Source organism: Monodelphis domestica, chromosome 1 (assembly GCF_027887165.1).
Source record: "Monodelphis domestica isolate mMonDom1 chromosome 1, mMonDom1.pri, whole genome shotgun sequence".
NCBI lineage: Eukaryota > Metazoa > Chordata > Mammalia > Didelphimorphia > Didelphidae > Monodelphis > Monodelphis domestica.
Window position 1 is genome coordinate 95,904,429 of NC_077227.1, and position 19,717 is coordinate 95,924,145.

At 35.2% G+C, this 19,717-nt stretch overlaps 1 protein-coding gene across 2 annotated transcripts in view; it reads left to right on the top strand.

The window, feature by feature from the left end:
- The first annotated feature begins 5,456 nt into the window (after positions 1-5,456).
- Positions 5,457-19,717, top strand: part of RAB11FIP2 (RAB11 family interacting protein 2) — an 84,621-nt gene continuing 70,360 nt past the window's right edge. The window contains exons 1-4 of one of the 2 annotated variants that reach the window (XM_001377114.5): positions 5,457-5,595; positions 6,418-6,775; positions 16,925-17,367; positions 18,273-18,741. In XM_001377114.5, the coding sequence (XP_001377151.2) occupies positions 6,423-6,775; positions 16,925-17,367; positions 18,273-18,741 (1,265 nt within the window). In that variant the 5' untranslated portion in view covers positions 5,457-5,595; positions 6,418-6,422. Of the gene's footprint in view, positions 5,596-5,826; positions 6,776-16,924; positions 17,368-18,272; positions 18,742-19,717 lie in introns of those variants that run through there. The other variant, XR_008913095.1, reaches the window with a different exon arrangement.

Here is a 19,717-nt window from a genome sequence, read left to right on the forward strand (position 1 = left end):
TCAAGAGTACTATTAATTGAAAATAGAAGGTGAAGCAGAAAACTCTTCACATATATTTGCCAAACCACATACCAAAGAGAGTATCAATTATAACATAGGAAGAAAAATTGCAGTAACAAACTAGCAAAATTCACAGGAGATGATATCCCAAATAGAACCAACAATTAAAATCCTGGCCTTAGATGTTCATATACAAATTCATAAATTATGAGAAATAAAGAAGGTGAAGTGGAGATTCTAATGCAAGGAGACAAATTTATTCTCACAAAACCAAAACTTAGGCAATGGGATTTATGGTTTTAATACATCTCTGAAAAGACCTGCCTCAATCAAAAAGGAGAACAATAAACAGGGTAGTAGAATAATATTATGTAATATGAATTTATACTAATGTGAAGGAAAAACCAGGATGGTGGTGGGGAAACAGTAAAAAAAAAGCATCTTTGTAAAAATTAATGGTGGGCGAAACAGAAGTAACATTGTTGACATATATAAAAGACTACCTAATAACAAGAGGAATTAGATCAGGAATTGTACCAATTTTCAAATAAAATAAGTCTATTGAGATTGGCTTTTATTTCCTGTAAAATCCTAGAATGTATTAGTAAAAGAAAGCTTTGTAATCATAAAAAAAGAAATGGTGATCACTAAGAACCAGTGTGACAGCTCATGCCTGATGAGATTTATTTTCCTTTTTGACAGGGTAACTATGTTGACAGATTAAAGGAATGCTACAAATTTAATAATCTATGTTTAATACTTTAAAAAATAAGTCTTCCATATTATCCTTGACAAGATAAATATTAGCTACTTATAAGTATAGTCAGGTCAATCAAATGGTAGAGTCAATCTCAAAAAATAGTTATTAATGAGCTAGTATTGTCTGAGAGGGAGATATTTTGGGATGTGTTCAAAGGATCTCTCTTTGGCTCTATGTGATCAACATTTAAAAAAAAAATCACTGGGGGGTAGCTGGATGGCTCAGTGGACTGAGAGTCAGGCCTAGAGACTGGAGGTCCTAGGTTCAAATCTAGCCTCAGATACTTCCCAGCTGTGTGACCCTGGGCAAGTCACTTAACCCCCATTGCCTAACCCTTACCACTTTTCTGCCTTGGAGCCAACACAGTACTGACTCCAAGACAGAAGGTAAGGGCTTAAAAAAAATCATTGAAATGGATTGGTTGTCAATTCCTCATTGTGTCCTGGAGCGTGAAAGAATAATATATTGAATTGCAGGTTCAAAAAACCTAGCCTAAATTTTGCCTCAGAAATTTACTAGCTATGTGATTATGGTTATTTAACTTCTTGGAACCCATTTCTTCTATCAAATGGGAATAAGACATCTATTACCTATCCCCATCCCTTAGCATATCCCACATTATCAGAACCATCAGAAAGGTTCTTTGTGGAGAGTGATATGCAGGATTCTGATACAGCTGGGGATAAATTTTTGCCCTTGGGAGTAATGTCTCCACTCTTCTAGGTAACTTAATGGCCAAGATGTTTCTTTTTTCTTTAGGCAAAAAAAACCCTGGCACTTTTCTGGATCTAGTATCTTTTCTTTATTCATTTCTTTGAAGAGGCTCAAGTCTTAAGGTAATGGATAAGACTTAGTTTTCTCAAGCCATCTTTCTTGAACCTGACCCAGATTTTATGTATATTTGGGATGCCAGCCTTTCCTATCTAGTTTAAAAGGGAAAAGTTTTGTTTGTTTGTTTGTTTGTTTTTTCCCCATATTCTCTATTTTATGCAAACTGGATTCTCCTGTGTTCTCCCACTTTGATGCCTATACTGTTCTCTTTCTGGGAGAAGTTTTTCTCTATCTCAGTCAGCCAAGGTTCTACTCTTTCTTCAAGTCAGAAACTTACATATCACCACTTTCAAGGAGCTCTTTCCTGAACCCTCCAATCAAGAATGAAATGATTCTTTCTTCATCTAACTTCCCTAGCACTTTGTATTCTTCTTTTGCAGTAAAATGTACCATATTCATCTGTATCTGTGTCTAATTAGTTTTATTGGAGTGTTTTGTTCTTTGAGACCAAAGACCATGTATTATTTTATTTAACAGCACATTTCATGACACATAGTAGGTGTTTAACAAATGCTGTTGATTAATCTTCGGGGTCTAGAGTTAAGGTCTGAATTTGTCAAAACACAATTTCAAGTACTTTTTCTTCTGGTCAACACTTGGGAAGTCCAAAATTAAATTTAAGTGATATAGGAAAAGTGCTTAGAAATTCACTCTGAGGGCTCCTCTCTTACTTTTTTAATCAGCCTGGAACTGTACTATTACATTGTTATGGACTATTTAGCACCTTATAACTTAGACCCTAGATATGACTATACATTATTTCAGAAATGGGTGAAGTGAAATTTGAAAACATTTTATAAAGCTCATCTAGCAGTTTGTGTTTTAGAAACATTCAATATTATAGCTAATTATTCTTTCTTGATGCATCATACCACAAAAGTGCTTGTCAGACATGTGAAGGATAATTTCTTATGAATGTAATTTATATGTGCAATTTTCATTAAAATCAGATTTCACAAAATGTTTTCAGATTTTTAGCTATCAAGTTTTTTTTTTTAACATAAATTCTACCATTGTACTGACTATTTAAAAATTTTCTAGGAATCATATTCTTTATAGCTGACAATTGCCCACTCTAGGACACAAATAACAGTTTTGTACTTATAATTCACATTATCGATCTTTGTATTGATTCAGCTTTTCATACACAACCCCCCCAAGTTCTATCTTTAAAACACCATTATCATGCTCTCTAACCTGAATGTGTTATATTTCCTTCTCCTTTTTAAGGTAAAGCCTCTGGGATGACAGAAAACTTTTCTTATGAATCATCTTTCAGTGTAGATAATGTTCTGTATTTTTCCTGTTTCATAGCTTCTTTTAACTGATTTGACTTCTAGTCTTTTTTTCTTAAATCTTTACCTTCTATCTTAGAATTGATATCACTTGCAAGACAGAAGAGCAGTAAGAGCTAGGCAATTGGGGTTATTACTTGTTCAGGGTTATCCAGCTAGGAAGGGTTTGAGATCATATTTGAATCCAAGTCCTCTCAAATCCAGGCCTGGCTCTCTAATCAACTGAGCTGCTCCAACTTCTAGTTTTCAGGGAGAACTTCTTTGTGTTTCTACACTGAGCAGATTGCCTTGAAAAACTGTGTATAAGGGGTGCTAAAGAATTAGCAGATATGCCCTACACCTTCCAGGGAAATCTGTTCCTCAAGTTCTTCAACTCCCAAGGGCCTTGAAAGATTAGAAGATATGGACATAGTTGCTAGTAGAGTCTTTTATTTCTGTTGTGCCCTTCCTCAAAGTAAGTACAGCACCTCTTCTTTTCCATGATGATAAAAGGGCTCATTTTCTCTCTTCAAGTATTCTCCACTAAATATGCTTCACATACTTGTAAACACAAAACTTTTCATGTATTTAACATGCCTCTAATTTCTTTTGCTTCTTAAAGTTCCACTTCAAATCTATAGTAGGGGCCTGTGAACATAGTGCTACTGAAAAGAGGAGAAAAGGGGTCACTTAAAATTGTTTTATCTGAGGGCCTATAAAGTTCTCAGATGGAAAGACTTTGATTGTTGTCAGAACCCTGGAGTAAAATAATAACCTTTGAAGTTTTCAAAGTGCCTTCAAATCTATTGTCACTGAAGTCTCTGAACAACCCTGTGAGTTGGGGAAGAAATCATCAATTTCACAAATATTCATTGAATCCTATGACTTCCAAAGCTTTATCCTAGAAGCTCTGAGAGACACAAAGATATAGGAAACACTTCTAAGTATGGAGCTTTTGGTTTAGGAGGGAAGATAAAGAAGCATTAGCTGTACTTTGGACTTTCTTTACCAATCCCCTCCTCCCATCCCCCAAAGTAACTTAGTCTCCCTTCACCCAGTAGAATACAAACTTCTTTAGAGTAAACTTTAGAGTAAAGACTGAGGACTGTCCTATATTGACCGCTCCTTAGGATGAACTGCCTTCCTGTGTGTGTGTGTGTGTGTGTTTATACTGTTTTACAGGAGAATAAATTGACTTGAAGTCACCTGATGAATCAGTGACTAGGCTAGGACTAGAACGCAAATCTTCTATTTATTTCTAGTTGACCAAAGATATCTCCAAACCCCCTACCATCCAATCCCTAGAAGCCTAACCCTAAACAAAAGAAAAGCAGGAAGACATCTATGTATAGATAAGATAGCCAGGGGAAGATTTTATCTCCTGCTTTTCATAATGCAATTTGAAATCCCATCACTAGCCAGGAATTTAGGATTTAGATATTACCAGGTCTAACCTTGCCAAAGTTTTACAGAAGAAGCTAAGATTCACAGAGATGAAGTGATTTCTTCTAAGTTACAATCACAGGTTTGTAACACAAAGGTTAGGTCTGCTGACTCTAAATTCAATTCAGATTATCCAGGAAGAAGAGTGGGAGCACAATCCTGTTAAGACCAGTACTAGACTTTTCACTTCAAATGGGCTGGCAACCACAATTATCTAAGCTTCAAATGTATCATCAACCCTTTGCCAATTTAGGTGATTTACAAATGTTTGTTCTTAGTATGCACATTTTGTCTGGTCCCCAAAGTAGGGGAAATGGGCTGGGTATCTTTGAAATATAGTATGCTTGTTTGGAACTCTTACTTCATACATATTTACATTTATTTGGGGCCCAAGTTGTTTCCTGAAGGTAGATGTTTCTTGAGGAAAGGGACAGTTTAAAAAAAATTTTTTTGTCTTTGTCTCCCATAATGCATCCCATAAAGTAAGTGATTAATGTTTTCTGAATCGAATTACATAATCTTTTTGTTCTTCTCTGAGCATTGAAGGAGTCTTTCCTTGTAGTCAAGCGTTGAGTTGAACTCAAGTTCAAGAAAAAGAAAAAAAAATAAGACACAGTGGGGGGGGGTTGGGGGGGAGTCTTAGGGAAAATAGGTATAAGTGGTTGGAATGGCGGTTAGAAAGCATTGGCTTGCAGGTTTGGAGGAGCCCTGGGTCCATACAGTGTTGCTTGCATGTTGTTTCCCTCATTAGTCTGTGAGCTCTTTGAGAGCATACAGCAGGTGTTTAATAAAAGCTTTTTGACATGACAGTAGTCCTACTTCTGATCTCAGTTTTCTTTTCTGTATCAATGGAATTCTGGAACTCTATGGCAGCAAGTAGTGTCAAAGCGTGACCTCCGGAGCTGAGAAGTTTGGGGCTTTGGGGAGCGAGCCTCAGTTTCTCCATCTCTACAATGAGGACTTCAGGCCAAATGATCTTTGAGATTCTTTCTATTCTATAACCCCCAAAGAGATGCTTGCTCCCTTTTCCAATCTACCCCACCTCAGTTATCCTTCGGGCCTGGGCGGCCAGTGGATGCCATGGAAACCTGGGCGGTGCTCGACCCCTGACCTCTCCATCACCGCCCCCCCCCCGTCACGTTCCAACATGGAGAAGCCTAGACCGGAAGTGCCGCCCTAGCCGCCGGCCTCCCGCCCGCCCCTAGGTGCCTCCGGGCCCTAAAAAGACCCGAAAACTCTGGTCCAGCCCCACGTTCGGCTGCTGTCCGTTCCGACCCAGTCCCTTAGGTGACCATGAGGCGAGGGCCACAGCTCGGCAGCCCCTGCTTCTGAGAGGAGAAGAGGAGGAGGAGCAGGCGAGAGGAGGGCTGGAGGAGGAGGGAGGTGCAGAGAGAGAGAGACAGGGAGAGGGAGAGGGAGCCGCCCGAGCCCGAGCCGCCGGGGGTTCGTATTAGCTGGGGGCGGGGGGCCTGGGGTGGGGCCCAGCCGACCTGAGGGTTAGCTGGGGTGAGGCGGGGGCGGGGGCCGGGGCCGGAGCAGGTGCTGCGGTGGAGGCCCGGGGCGGGCGCAGGGGGGAGTGGGGGCGAGGTAAGGGCGGCTCCGGCCTGAGGAGGGATACCGAACCCCAAGAGCCCCGCAGCGAGCTGAGGAAAGCCCCCTCCCCGAGCCCCGCCCCACCTCCCCGCGGCGTCCCGAAGGAACACTGACCCCAGACCCCCATGGAGATCTGACCCCCTCCGTCCCCCGGGCCAGAGGCCAAAAAGGGCTCTGTAGGCTAGGGGGAACGAGGAAAGAGCAGCCGTGTCCCGGCCCTGCCTGGGAATGCCAGCCTGTGGCTGGGCCCCAGAGGAGGCAGCGGACGGGCGCTTTTGGGGTCTGCAGTTTCGCCCAGCCACGAGGCAGGCAGGCCTTTTTTTTTTTTTTTTGGACAGGAAGCATATAGAAATTGGGCAACTTTGAGCTCCAGGTGAGAGCTTCAGTCTCTGAAATGCCCTTACTCAGTTATTGAAGACTTACCTTGGGGAATTTTCATTTATTTTTTTTGTTGTTGTTGTTGCTCTTTGTGTCCCCTCTGTGTGTTGTATTGGGGACCCCCGCCCCCCCCCAAAGGCGAAATGATGTTATCCGAGCAAGCCCAGAAGTGGTTTCCAACTCATGTGCAGGTCACCGTGCTTCAAGCCAAAGATCTGAAGCCAAAAGGCAAAAGTGGCACCAATGACACATACACTATTATTCAACTGGGCAAAGAAAAATACTCTACTTCTGTAGCAGAGAAAACCCTAGATCCAGTGTGGAAAGAAGAGGCTTCATTTGAGCTACCTGGATTGCTAATGCAGGGGAATCCAGAGAAATATATTCTTTTCCTGATAGTCATGCACAGGTCTTTGGTGGGTCTGGATAAATTCTTGGGGCAGGTGGCAATCAGTCTGAATGACATCTTTGAGGACAAACAGAGAAGGAAAACAGAGTAAGTCGTGCAATTTATTTTCTTGTTTTTGCAGTGTTTAAGATATGTCTCATTTGTAAACAAAACACTTTATATTTGAGAAGTATAGGTTTTTGGTGAAGTGTGACAACTTTTAAATGCCCCATTCACATGAATCAAAAGTATTAACCACAGGAAGAAACCCTTTAAAAATGGTATTTCACATTTCCGTTCTATCATTTCAGAGAAATCATCTGCTTAGGAAATATAAGCCTTAACTTTTTTGTTAATGATTTTAAATGAGAGTTTTTTTGAGGTATGATTATGATTATTTGTAAGAAGTGGTCACTTTTAACCTGTTAAAATTAGGTAAGTAGTCTTGTAATCTTGAAAATAGTCCGTTAAAAAGATATGGGATAGTTACAGCCTTTTGGGGCAAAATATCTAGCATATTAGTGCAGTGTTTTAATATTAAAGTTAAATTTAGAAAGCTTAGGATTTCTAATTTCATTTTAGTATTATGTACACAATAGTTTTTCATTATTTCTCCTGTCAACTGTTCTCCCATCTCAGGATAACTTAGTATGTTCCAAAGTATTTAGAAACCTAGAATATCCAAACTACAAATATGTCTCATTTCTGACCTTGAATATTCCAGTAACATTTTTTAATATTTTCATTATATCCATATTACTTCTGTGTAACTAATGTACTTGGACTCTACTAAATGTCAGTACTTACGATAAAATAGCTTAATATCTTCTTTGGATCAGGACCTTCTTAATAATGGATACTTAGTCATGAGATCTATTTTTAATATAAACAATAGGATAAGTAAAAACTTCGACACAAATATTACAATGAAATAAAAGTACTTCCAGAAGTAGGCCTTCACTTCCTAATTCAACTTTTAACCTAAGTACATAAATGGGGAGGTATTAAGTATATTATATTCAGGAAAGAAGTACAGGTTGAATTACAGGTCTACAAAGTTTTGGAAGAGACCAATAGAAAATATTGAGAATTTGTAATTCATAACTGCAAACAAATTTCTTTTAAAATAATTTGACTGGTATGAATTTGCCTGACAAAAATGCACATATTAAATATATATTTTTCCCAAAAACTTATAGAAAGTACCTTTTGTTTGGTCCATATCCTAAGTTTTGACCTAAGTTTTGTATTAGTGAAAAGAAATGCCAAGAATGTATGGTGAAAAGTGTTAGTAAATATTTTAAAATAATTGAGATGCAACTGTAAAAGGAAAAGGTAAAAAGTTAGAGGTGATTGTGCTCTTAGTAGCATAATGAAATACGTTTTGGATTTCCTTTTTAAAACAGTATTTTATTTTCCTTTGAGCTTTCTTCATATTATCATTATTAGAGGTTAAGTTTTCTAAAACCACGTTTATGTGTATGTTAAAATTGCTTTATTTTATTCAAGTCAGGTGATGCATTAATAGTACCTCTTTATGTTTTAAGCATTCTTTAAATGTATCATGATTGAATTTCTTATACATTCGTTTTCAAATTTTATATTGCATTTTCAAATATTTAATACATCATGTGTTACTGACCTTAGAAGACTACATTTTCCAAATATAAAATCAACCCAACTGCAAAACTAAAAATTATTAGTTTGTAATAACCCCTAGTTTTCCTTGATTCATGACCTTTTAAGTGGTATTGTTTATTTTTTTAAAATGACAGTTGAACATCTAGTATCCTACATTCAAAAAGTTTGAGTGTGTATGTTGACTTTTAAATAAAATTGATTAGTATTGTTTGAAATAAAATTGTTGTTTTAAAGTATATTAACTAGATTCATAATGTTATTGTATCCTAAGTAATTTTTTTGTGTTCGGTATCCTTACATTTTTTTTCTTTGTGTGGGGATGAATGGGGTCCAGGTTATTTGATGAAGTGTCTTTATTGGTAATATTTCTAGTTTTTTAATATATTTAATAGCTTCCTCTTTCCAGCACAGCTGTACATATGGCCTTGCAAAAGACAGACTTGAGTCACTGGTGTATTACAAAAAAGATATTTAATATTCTACACAATGCTGAACCTTGTCAGCAATTCCCAAGTGTTTTTTAGAAATCAATATAAGTGATGAAGGCTACCAGCTGATATAGAATTCCCACAAAAACTACAGGGTGACACTTTTTCCCTCTTTGATACTGAACTAAAGAGAAATATTTACAGGTTGACTTATTCCAAATTGCATTATGATAGACAAAGGATGGAATTTGGTAAACTTGTGTTTTTCACTGACCCTACTCATCACTTTTTTCCCCTTAAAGGATGGAGAGAAAATGATTGAACCTGAATAATTTTAAGCTAGGGCCTGGAGAGTACTTCTGTGTCTTCAAGTTTAATGGCTGGCTGGTGTGGTGCTGGCATGAGACTTGAGGAAATAAAACCATGTTTAATATAACAGAATAATAAAATTGTGCATGCTGTTATGTAATATCTATTGCTTTTTTACAGCAATACATTGTGTGTTTAATGCTTATGAAAATAATAGTAGTTGGAATCCCTAGAGTTATGTATGATGCAGCCATGAGCTTTTTAAAACTTCTCTGTGCATTCCTGCCAGTGCACCTGCATTCTGGCCTGTAGCACCTTTAATGCCAATCTTTTCCCCACTTCTGACCAAATAGCACCAATTGTTTGGGAATAGTTCCCACATGTGTGGTGATTTTTCTAACATGGACTGGTGCCCACTAAAAATTGAACTGAGGCCATATTGAGTTTAAATCCAGGACTCAAGAGATGAAAAAAAAAATCAGCACATTAATCCACTAAGCCCCAAATGCTATGTCTTCATTTTATCTTCAGGAAGCCTGGGAAAACAAATGATATCTCTAGAATGGCTCTTGAAGGCCTCATTAAGACTTCCATGTTATAGCAATGTAAAAACAACATCAAAGTAACTGAGATCACTTGTTATGTTTACATTTTTATTAGGAAATTTTATGTTTTAGTTTGTGGATACACTATTGATCTGGTGAGGAGTTTATATAATTGCTAGAAAATATGTACCCATCTCAGTTGTAATCTTGTTTATGTTAGATACCTATTTGTGCTTCTCATATAAAGCTTGCTTGAAGTTTTAGAAAAGAGATTCTTAATCTAGTCAGTGAACTTAAAAAGACTTTTCTGACCACCATTTTAACATAACTGATTCCCATTTTAATCTTACATATTTTATGTATTTAAAATACCATTCTGAAGAGAGGCTTTAGTGGACTGGCAACAGGATCTTCTATACAAAGAATATCCCTGCTTTGGAGTTGTTTTAAAATCATAACTTGATTAATTCTAAAAACATAAAATAAAAACAACTATGATATCTTTGACTTTTATACCCTGATAATTAACCAATTTCCTTAGATATCTGTCCTATCCTGTAATAAAGGTGACTTAACTAATTGATAACTGAATTTATTTGAAAAATTTCAAAGGGAATTGAAATTCATGCTTTTTTTCCCTCTTAGTTTTTATTTGGCCCTGTGCAAGTTACTTCACCTCATTGGGCCTTTGGTTCCCATTTATTAAAATGTGGAAATTGAATCAGTCATCTCTAGCTATCAGATGTATTATACTCAACAGATCTTTTTAGTATGTCATTATAGAACTTCTTGTCTAATATATATACAAAAATAACTTTCAGGACAGTGTAGTAGGTTAATATATTGGTGAAAGAGCACCAGCCTTAGATGGCAAGACCTAGATTTGAATCCTGGCTCTCAGCCACTTAGTAATCATGTGACTATAGTCCATTACCTTCCTCAACCTCAGTTTCTTTTTCTATATATAATAATGCTTTTGCAACCTAACACACTAGGTTTTTGTGAGGCTCAAATAAGTTACTGTATATAAAGTGCTTTATAAATCTCAAAGTGCTATGTAAATGTCAACTATCGTCATTATTGACAGTTACACAGTACTTTGGATTTTGGAAGAGGGAGAAATTATTTCAAGGTATAAAATTACCATGCTAAAGCAAAGAATATCAGTATAAAAACCATTATATCTACTTTAAAGCACTCTGCAGATTTTGGCTTTTATGTATATAAAATTATATAATTCTGTTTTCCTTTTACCCTTTATTTTCCTTATTCCATCGGATTATATTCTTATCTGTGCTTACACATCTACATATTTATCCATTATTACATTCTCAAGTGATGGATATTTGATGCATAGTTTATATCCTTTCTGTAAATTATTGCTTTTTGTGATGTGCTGTCTATCAAATAGATTTCTCAACTCAAATGTTAATTAATTGGTAATTAATTCTATAACAATGTTGAGAAGGCAGTAGTGACCACATTTTCCATATTTTGTTTTTTTCTAATATCCTAAGGATAAAGATTGTATGTTGCCATTTCCATTTTCTCGTGGGTATGTCATTGAATTTCCTCATTTGCTTCAGATTAGTGTTACAGAGTATTTCTTTTGCTTTAGAGCTTTTATTACTTATATAACTTGTTTGGCATTACTGGTTCTTAATTGCTTGTATTGTTTAACTTTAGGAAAGTTATTTTCTTAATTTTTCTCTAACAGAGGCTAGGTCTCTAAGATTTTGAAATTTGAGGCATCAATTAACCTCATGTTAAAAGACATAGAGATATGTTGCTAGTAGATAACTTTTTGTCTTGATACAGTCGTTTATATTCTTCACTTGGAAAAAGCCACAAACTAGGATTCAAGACACCCAGAAGGCTGACTATAACTAACTTGTTCGGTGACCTTAGTTCAATCACTTAATTTGTCTTGGTCACCTGTTCCTCATCTGAAAATTGAAGGGACTACTTAGAATGATTTTTAAGGATCCTTTGAGCTATGTACCATTTTGTGAATATCTGACAGGTTTCTTTTACATCAATAATAAAGTAATTTTACAGTATTTAGGGTATTTAACCTCTTATCTCATTAGTCTTCACAATAACCTTATATGGTAGGCTTGTCTTGTAACAGATCTGATATATTGATCTTCTGATGCCAAATCTAGACCATTTTTTTACTGTACCTCAGGTACTTGTCAGAGGAATTATTTCCATAATTAAACAGGAACTACCTATTTAGAGAAATATTCTGGAAGGTCTAGTATTAGTGATCAATTCTCCCAGTGGTTGTTTTTTTATATATTTTTCTAATATACAAGAGATGATCTTCTCATAGTTAGGTCACATACTATGAAGTGTTGGCTATATCTACATAGGTGTGTGTGTATATATATATGTATATATATATATCACTTTGAAAACATTTAAAAAATATATTTGTTAGCTACTATGAATGAATTTTCACTCATCCATTCGTGTTTTCTCACTTGGTCTCCTTTGTGATGGGTGGCAGATATTTGTGAAATTGGATTAGTATTGCAAAGCTAAATGACTCAAACAGTCATGAGTTTGGCCCTGGTATCCTAAACAAATAACTGTAGTCATACATGTTCATTTACATACATCAGAGATATCCCAATCCTGGGAATATGTTCTTTCTCAAGAAGAAAAAAAACCTAGTAGAATATATTGAGTAATTTCTTTTTAAAGGCAAGGTCAATAAATGACAGTTAATCTTGCTTAGCTTATGTATAATCAATGAAAATATAAAAATATTTACTTCATTGGACTATAATTTTTACTTCAAAATAACTTATGCCTCATTAAGTTTTATAGCATCTTGAATCATGTTACTTATGCACTAATTTTATTTCACCTTAAGGTAGTTCTATATGTGAAATATACTGAAGAGTTCATTGAGTCAGTTGAAAGGAGGAAATAGAAAAGCCGAGGAGAGTAAACTTGCATAGATTTTTTTAGATTGGTAATGTTTTAAAAAGATATATTTAAAAAAACACTGCTTTAACATTCCTGTGCTTCCACTCCACTTTCAGGGAGAACTGGTAAACTTTCATTACTGGTGTTATACAATGAAGATTGTGTTTGGTCTAACATTTATGGGGTCTTGGGACAACCATATGTTATAACTCTATATACACTTTGGCCTTCTGGGCTTCATTTTGTTGGAATTAGTGAGTCCTGTGTGTACACCTGTAGAATGATTATAATATCAGTTTTCCACCAGTAATCTTCTGCATTAAGATATGTGTCTTGCTTGAATTTCTTAGAATAGCTATAGTGTCTATGTAGATTACAAAGGATATATTAATAACAAAGCTTTTATGTATCCATTCTTCAGTTAGAAAATGTAAAAGTAAATATGTGTCTTCAGAGATTTTAAGTGTCATTACTTAAATTCATCAGAACATCACACCTTGTTTGCCCTTGTGCTATTTAAATATCTAACTCTAGGCCACTATTATTTTAAGTATTATGCTCAGATGTGACTGCTTTACATTTTAAGGACATTCACTTTTCTTGTTTTTCCTAGTAGATGGAACTAAGTATTTGTTTACCTGGTACATAATAAATATAGTAGCCTGTTTCTGGCATATTTTGAATGTGACCTATGTAAAATTTATTTATTTATTATATTATTTATTAAATTTATATTTAATTCCTTTTTAACTAAACTAAACTTTTTAGATTTGACTTTCCAGGTGTCATATTTACTCATCTCTACATGTACCCTTTGATCTTGTGAAACTGGCCTCATGCAAAACACTATCCCCTCATTCCAAGCATTTTCATTGGCTGCCCCTCATGCCTGGAATTCTCTTCCTCCTCATTTTTGCTTTAGCTTTCCTAGCTTCCTTCAGGTACCAGCTAAACTGCCCCCCTTCTCCAGGAAGCCTTCCTGGACTTCCTTTCATGCTAATGCCTTCCCTCTTGATTATCTCCAATTTGTTATATGTATGTCCTGTTTGTACATATTTTGTTTTCATTTGATCTCTCCCATTAGAGAGTTTTTTTTTTAACTCTTCCATCTTGGAATTAATACTGTGTATTGGTTCCAAGGCAGAAGAGTGATAAGGGCTACGCAATGAGAGTTCAGTGACTTGTCCAGGGTCATACAGCTGGGAAGTATCTGAGGCCAGATTTGAACCTAGGACCTCCCCTCTCTAGGCCTGGCGCACAATCCACTGAGCTTCCCAGCTGCCCACCATTAGAGAGTTTCTTGAGAGCTGGGATGTCATTTGCTTTTCTTGTATCCTAAGTGCTAGAGTACCTGGCCCATGGTAGGTGCTTAATAAATGCCTTTTGATGTATGGACTTGATTTTATAAAAGACTGGTGTTACTTGGTAACAAAGGACAATATCTATACTTTTAGAAAAGTTATTTAAACACAAGAAGTAGTTATTAAGTCCTTCCCTTGTGCCAGGTTATATATGCTCTTTTGCAGTGTATTATGGCTATTTGCCTTCATTGAAGAACATAGTATTCTTTTTATGGTTAAAAATGTTATAAATGAAACCTAAATAAACTATGCCTTGTGTACACCATTTAAACATGTGTAATATAATGGGATGAAATGTTTAAAAATACAAAACTTGACTCTTTTAAATTAGATTGTAATATTTTTACTATATATTGTGTGAAACACATGCTTGCTAGTGAGGAAGCATTTAAACTTTTCTTTTTCAGTAATCTTAACACAATTTATTGGTAACCTGGTTTCTTAGCATTTTGCTCAGTTCTCATATTTTATAAAAACATATTAAATTCCTATGTGTATGAAGTATTGTTCTAGACATTGAGGATGTGAGCATCCTCAATAGGTCCTACCATCACAGTACTTATAATACCATTTTCTGGAGGGTGGAAAGGGTTGGGAAAAATATATATGTATACAGATAATATAAAGTATAAGTAATTTCAGGGTCTTGAGGTAGGGAGAGCCTTAACAATGGCACTTGAGCTGAATCTTGAAGGGAACTTGGTATTCTAAGAAGCTTATAGAAGGAAGAATATTTTAGGTCCAGAGATCAGTTTGTTCAGGTACATGGAGGTGACACATTGTCTTATACACATTTGGTTGAAACAGAGTAGCTGGGGTAATAAACATGAAATATATCTAGAAATAAAAAGTTGGAGCTAGGTTGTTGAGATCTTTGGATGGCCAACAAAGAAGTTTATATTTGATCCAAGAGGCATTATGGGATCACAGAAACTCCTTGAGCAGGTGAGTTATATGCTCAAGGCTGTACTTTAGGAATTTCATTATGGCACTTGTGTGGAGGATGAATTAAAGAGTGAAGAGACTAGAAGGATGACCAATTAGGAGACATTATAGTAGTTCAAGTGAATGATGAGAGGGCCTGAACAAGAATAATGGCTCTGTGAGTGAAAGGCATGGGGGAATGATGGTGACAATCAGATGTGGACAGAAGACTTTCCATTTGATTTACTTTGGGTTAGGGATGAGGGAAGAGTGAGGTGAATTAGGGATGGCTCTGTATCATTGAAAATCTGTTACCCTAAAAAAAAAAAAAACCCTACATATCCCAAGAGCCCACTGACTTCCTGGCATTACATACTTCCTGTAGATAGAGGATAAAGGGTGTGGACTTTGGAGGCTCCTGTTCTCTGATGTAGAATCAGCAGTGATCAGGTGGTGAGGGGGGATGGTTAAAAATGACTAACCAGCCATGGGCACATGGTTTTTATTTTGTATCCTCTTTATTCCTTGATTTCTAATGATCATTTAATAAACTTCCTAAAATATAATATTTTTACTATTAAGATTTAGTTTTAAATTTTATAGCTCCAAGTTTACAAATCAAGGTTAATTGTATGATAGTGGTCCTCTCCACAAGAAAACAGCAAGTTGAATAAAGAGCTGGGTTAAGGAGATAAAGATAAAAAGGCATTTTGAAAATATTGAGTTAGAATCAATCTCTGTGACATCCAGGTGAAAATGTTCAGCAGGTAGTTGGTAATATGAGACTGAAGCGACCTTGTAAGACAGGTGCTATTATTAATTGCTTTTAAATTTGGCTAGGGTCATAGTGCTAATAAGTATCTGCAGCTGGATTTGAACTCAGGTCTTCCTGATTCCACAACCAGAGTTTTATCTCTAGTCCCAACTCAAGTTTGGGGGTATATAAATATTTAGGCATCTGTATAAAGGTGATAATTGAAGTCATGGGAGTTGATGAGATCACACGGAGAGTATGAAGAGAGAGCAGGGGACCAAGGAGAGGTCTTGTACATTATTTTGATTTTCTATTTATGAATATAGTATAAGTAAATTGCATATATCCTCAAGTGCTTCCCAAAGTTGTTAATCTTTCCTCATTAGGGTGAGATAAATGTACATATTTTACCCAAGTAGTATTTTTAGTGCTGAAAGAGTTTGGGAGGCTCATTTTTCAGAGAATTTGATTATTATTTGTCATTGTAAATTGCCTAACTCAAAAAGAATTTTTATTGGTGAGTGCTTTCAGATTCTCTCCTTCAGTATTTTTCAATGTCAGGAAGATTTACTTAGGCCATTAGCAATCCTTATCACACGTGGAAACATGTTACCTATTACTGATAAGAATTTTAAAGGATGAGTGGTTTTAAAACCATAAAAGAAAAGGTCACTTAAAAAGGTATACTAACACTTCTGTTTTCAGGCATATTCAGCTAGCTTCATGTCATAGCCCAGAAACATTTGTATAAACCTCTATGAAAATGGATGAACTTAGAAATGTTTAGTATAGCTAAATTTGATAAACGTTATTATTCCATGTTTAAATTGTTTTAAAATAGATATTTATGAAAATAGCCACCTATATATGTGAAAGTTTAGGGTTTTTGCTTAATGAAAAGAAAATGTGTGTTACTGTTTTATCTTTAATTTTAAAACCTTGTATATTTTTCTTATATGGAATTTTTATATAGATTGGCTTGATAGATTGGCTGTATTTAGGAAAAGTTGGTTTTCATTAATTTTTTTTTTTTTGCTTCAGAACTTTAGGGAAGGTACTGGACTTTATAATATCCAGAGAAGGTATTTGTAGCCACATGGCTATGTACATTCCAAGTGGGGCAGGAGTAGGGATGGGTACTATTAAAAAAAAAAACCAACTATATATTTAAAGGAAAATAAAGTATGCAAACTTTGCAAGGTATATTTTATAGTTTTGTCAGCATTTTATAAGCTAAGTCTTTCAAGGTACACAGATACTTGAGTAAGTATTATGTGAAAATAATGAATTTAACAGCAACAACAAAAAAGAAAACTAGCTGAATGCCTGATTCAACCCATTTCTCCCTTCTTTTTAAGGTGGTTTAGGTTAGAATCCAAACAAGGGAAAAGAGCCAAAGACAGAGGACAAATAAAGGTCAACATTCAGTTTATGAGAAACAATATGACAGCCAGTATGTTTGACCTGTCAATGAAGGATAAAACAAGATCTCCTTTTGCAAAACTAAAAGATAAAATGAAAGGAAGAAAGAATGATGGGACATTTTCTGATACATCTTCAGCAATCATTCCAAGTACTCATATACCTGATGCTAACACTGAACTTTCAAGTAGTGAAATACAGATGAAATCCAAACCAAAAAAGCCTTTTCTTTTGGGACCTCAGCGACTCTCTTCAGCTCATTCAATGTCTGATTTAACTGCATCACATGTTTCTTCAGAGAAATTGAAGACTGCCACCATTGGTCATACACATCTTTTCAGGCGCCATTTGGATTCTTTTGAATCTCTTGAGGAAGGTGGTAAGTGAAATGTTTTACTAGATATTTTGGTAGAATTTTGAAACTACCCTTTGATAGATTTTCTTACATATAATTTTTAAAGTTAAAAAATACTTTAAAATGTTTTCTAAACTAAACACTTAATTTTATTATTAGTAGGTAATGTAATTTCATTTCTGTTTATAACAAATTTTCAGCTTGGATTTTTTGGTTATGGTCCAGTTCTATTTAATTGCTATTTCTCCCATATTGAAGATGTATAACATTTAATTCTATATAAATTGTGTTATAGGGGGCAGCTGGGTGGCTCAGTGGATTGAGAGCCAGGCCTAGAGATGGGAGGTCCTAGTTAAAAATGTGGCCTCAGACACTTCCTGGTTATGTGACCCTGGGCAAGTCATTTAACCCCCATCGCCTAGCCCTTACCACTCTTCTGCCTTGGAACCAATGCACAGTATTGGTTCCAAGACAGAAGGTAAGGGCCTTAAAAATAAAATAAATTGTGTTATAGAATAATACTTTTGGGGACCAAAAATGTTTTTGACAATAAGTCCTGCATGTTAAAAACAAATTTAATAGCAAATGATTTTGAAAACCCACACAAATCCTTGAAATACTTTACTGCTTTCTAATGCCAAGAAGATGCACTAACACTACAGTTTGTTTACATCATGTTTTGTCTTACATGAGGAACTTGCTAGGCAGATGTCTAGTAATGCAATAATTGTCATTAGTCTTAGAACTATTATGCCATTATATAGTGGCTTCTTAAAATGAGTTATTTTACAAGATTATTTTTGAGGTTAATATCTTGAAATAACTAATTGCTCAACTTCTAAAAGCAGAACCAATGTGCTTACTGAATGTGTCAAATAGTATGATGTAATGTCTCACTGGCTATGTATTAACTACAAAATTGTTTGCAGGAAGTCTCAAATCTCCACATAGAAGAACATTAAATGCTGATACTTCTAAAATCAACCAACCTGACAGCATAGTTGATGAAGGTGAATCGTTTTTTGGAACACAAAATGACCCATTTACAAATGTGACTGCTTCATTACCCCAAAAATTTGCAACACTGCCAAGAAAGAAAAATCCATTTGAAGAAAGCAGTGAATCATGGGACAGTGGTGTGAGTTTATTTTCAAAATCAGTTGATGTTAAAAAAGAAAATAAAAGAGAGAAAAGAGAGAAAGTTAGTCTTTTTGAAAGAGTGACTGGGAAAAAAGATAGCAGGAGGTCTGACAAACTTAGCAATGGGGGATCGGATAGTTCTTGTGACTTGAAATCACCTAATGCATTTGGTGAAAATCGTCAGGATTATTTTGAATATGAATCTACCAACCCATTTTCAACAAACTTCAGGACTACAAACATGATGCCATCTTCTAGGTAAGCTTAAATCTTGGAGGGAGTATAAAGTTTTGGAAAATAATTCAAATGAAGGAATAAAATACTCCAGATGTTTGAATATTTTAAATACTTTTGCTTTGCTACTCATTCATTTAAATTATGATTGTTTTTGTTTACAACTTGTTAAAATAGTATTTATGTTCCATTGATGTACTTATGTCAGAGTCCTATATTTTCTAATTCCAATGGTGCAACAAATCTTCCTCTCATTTGTTTACTTATATAAAAAAAATCAGAAAAAATTAAGGAATGAGTGATGAGATATAGTGGTGATCCTAACTTGCTCATTTAAAATTTTTCTGTTTTGAAGTAAAATTGCTATATTGCATATTTTAATGCTTTAAGAGACTCATGCTATACTCTGAGAGCAGGAATAGACCAGTTTGAAAGTCACTATATTACATCTAAGGTTAATCTTCAGAATGATTTGATCTTTGGATGAGTGACCACTCTTACTAGATGGCAATTTGAGAATATTTTTATATTATAAGCTCTTACTAATTAATTCTTGTGGTGTCTTCTGAGAATCCAAGTGAATACACTTTTGCTCATGTGGTAACTAATATAAAATCATAGTACTATCAGTTTCAAAACCAGATGTAGAATTCAGAATTCTTGATTCATTTGTAATTTAGTAGTCTATCTCTGCAAAGGAATATTATATGCATTCATTCTATATTTTAGTATTTTATATTTAAGAATATTATATGTATTCATTCTATGTCAGATGTTGGAGAATATGAAAATGTATTTATTTTTAGAGATTTACAATAATTTTATATGGAACAGCAATGATGAGATTTTTCTGTATAACTAATCATGGATTCATTTTTATATCTTCTTTGAGACCATTGCCTAATTTCAGAAGCTCTGCTTTATTTCCAGTCTATTGCCTGCCAGTAACCATACCCCATCTTTTTTTTTTTTAAAGAAATGAAGGCTTCTGTGGGAAAAA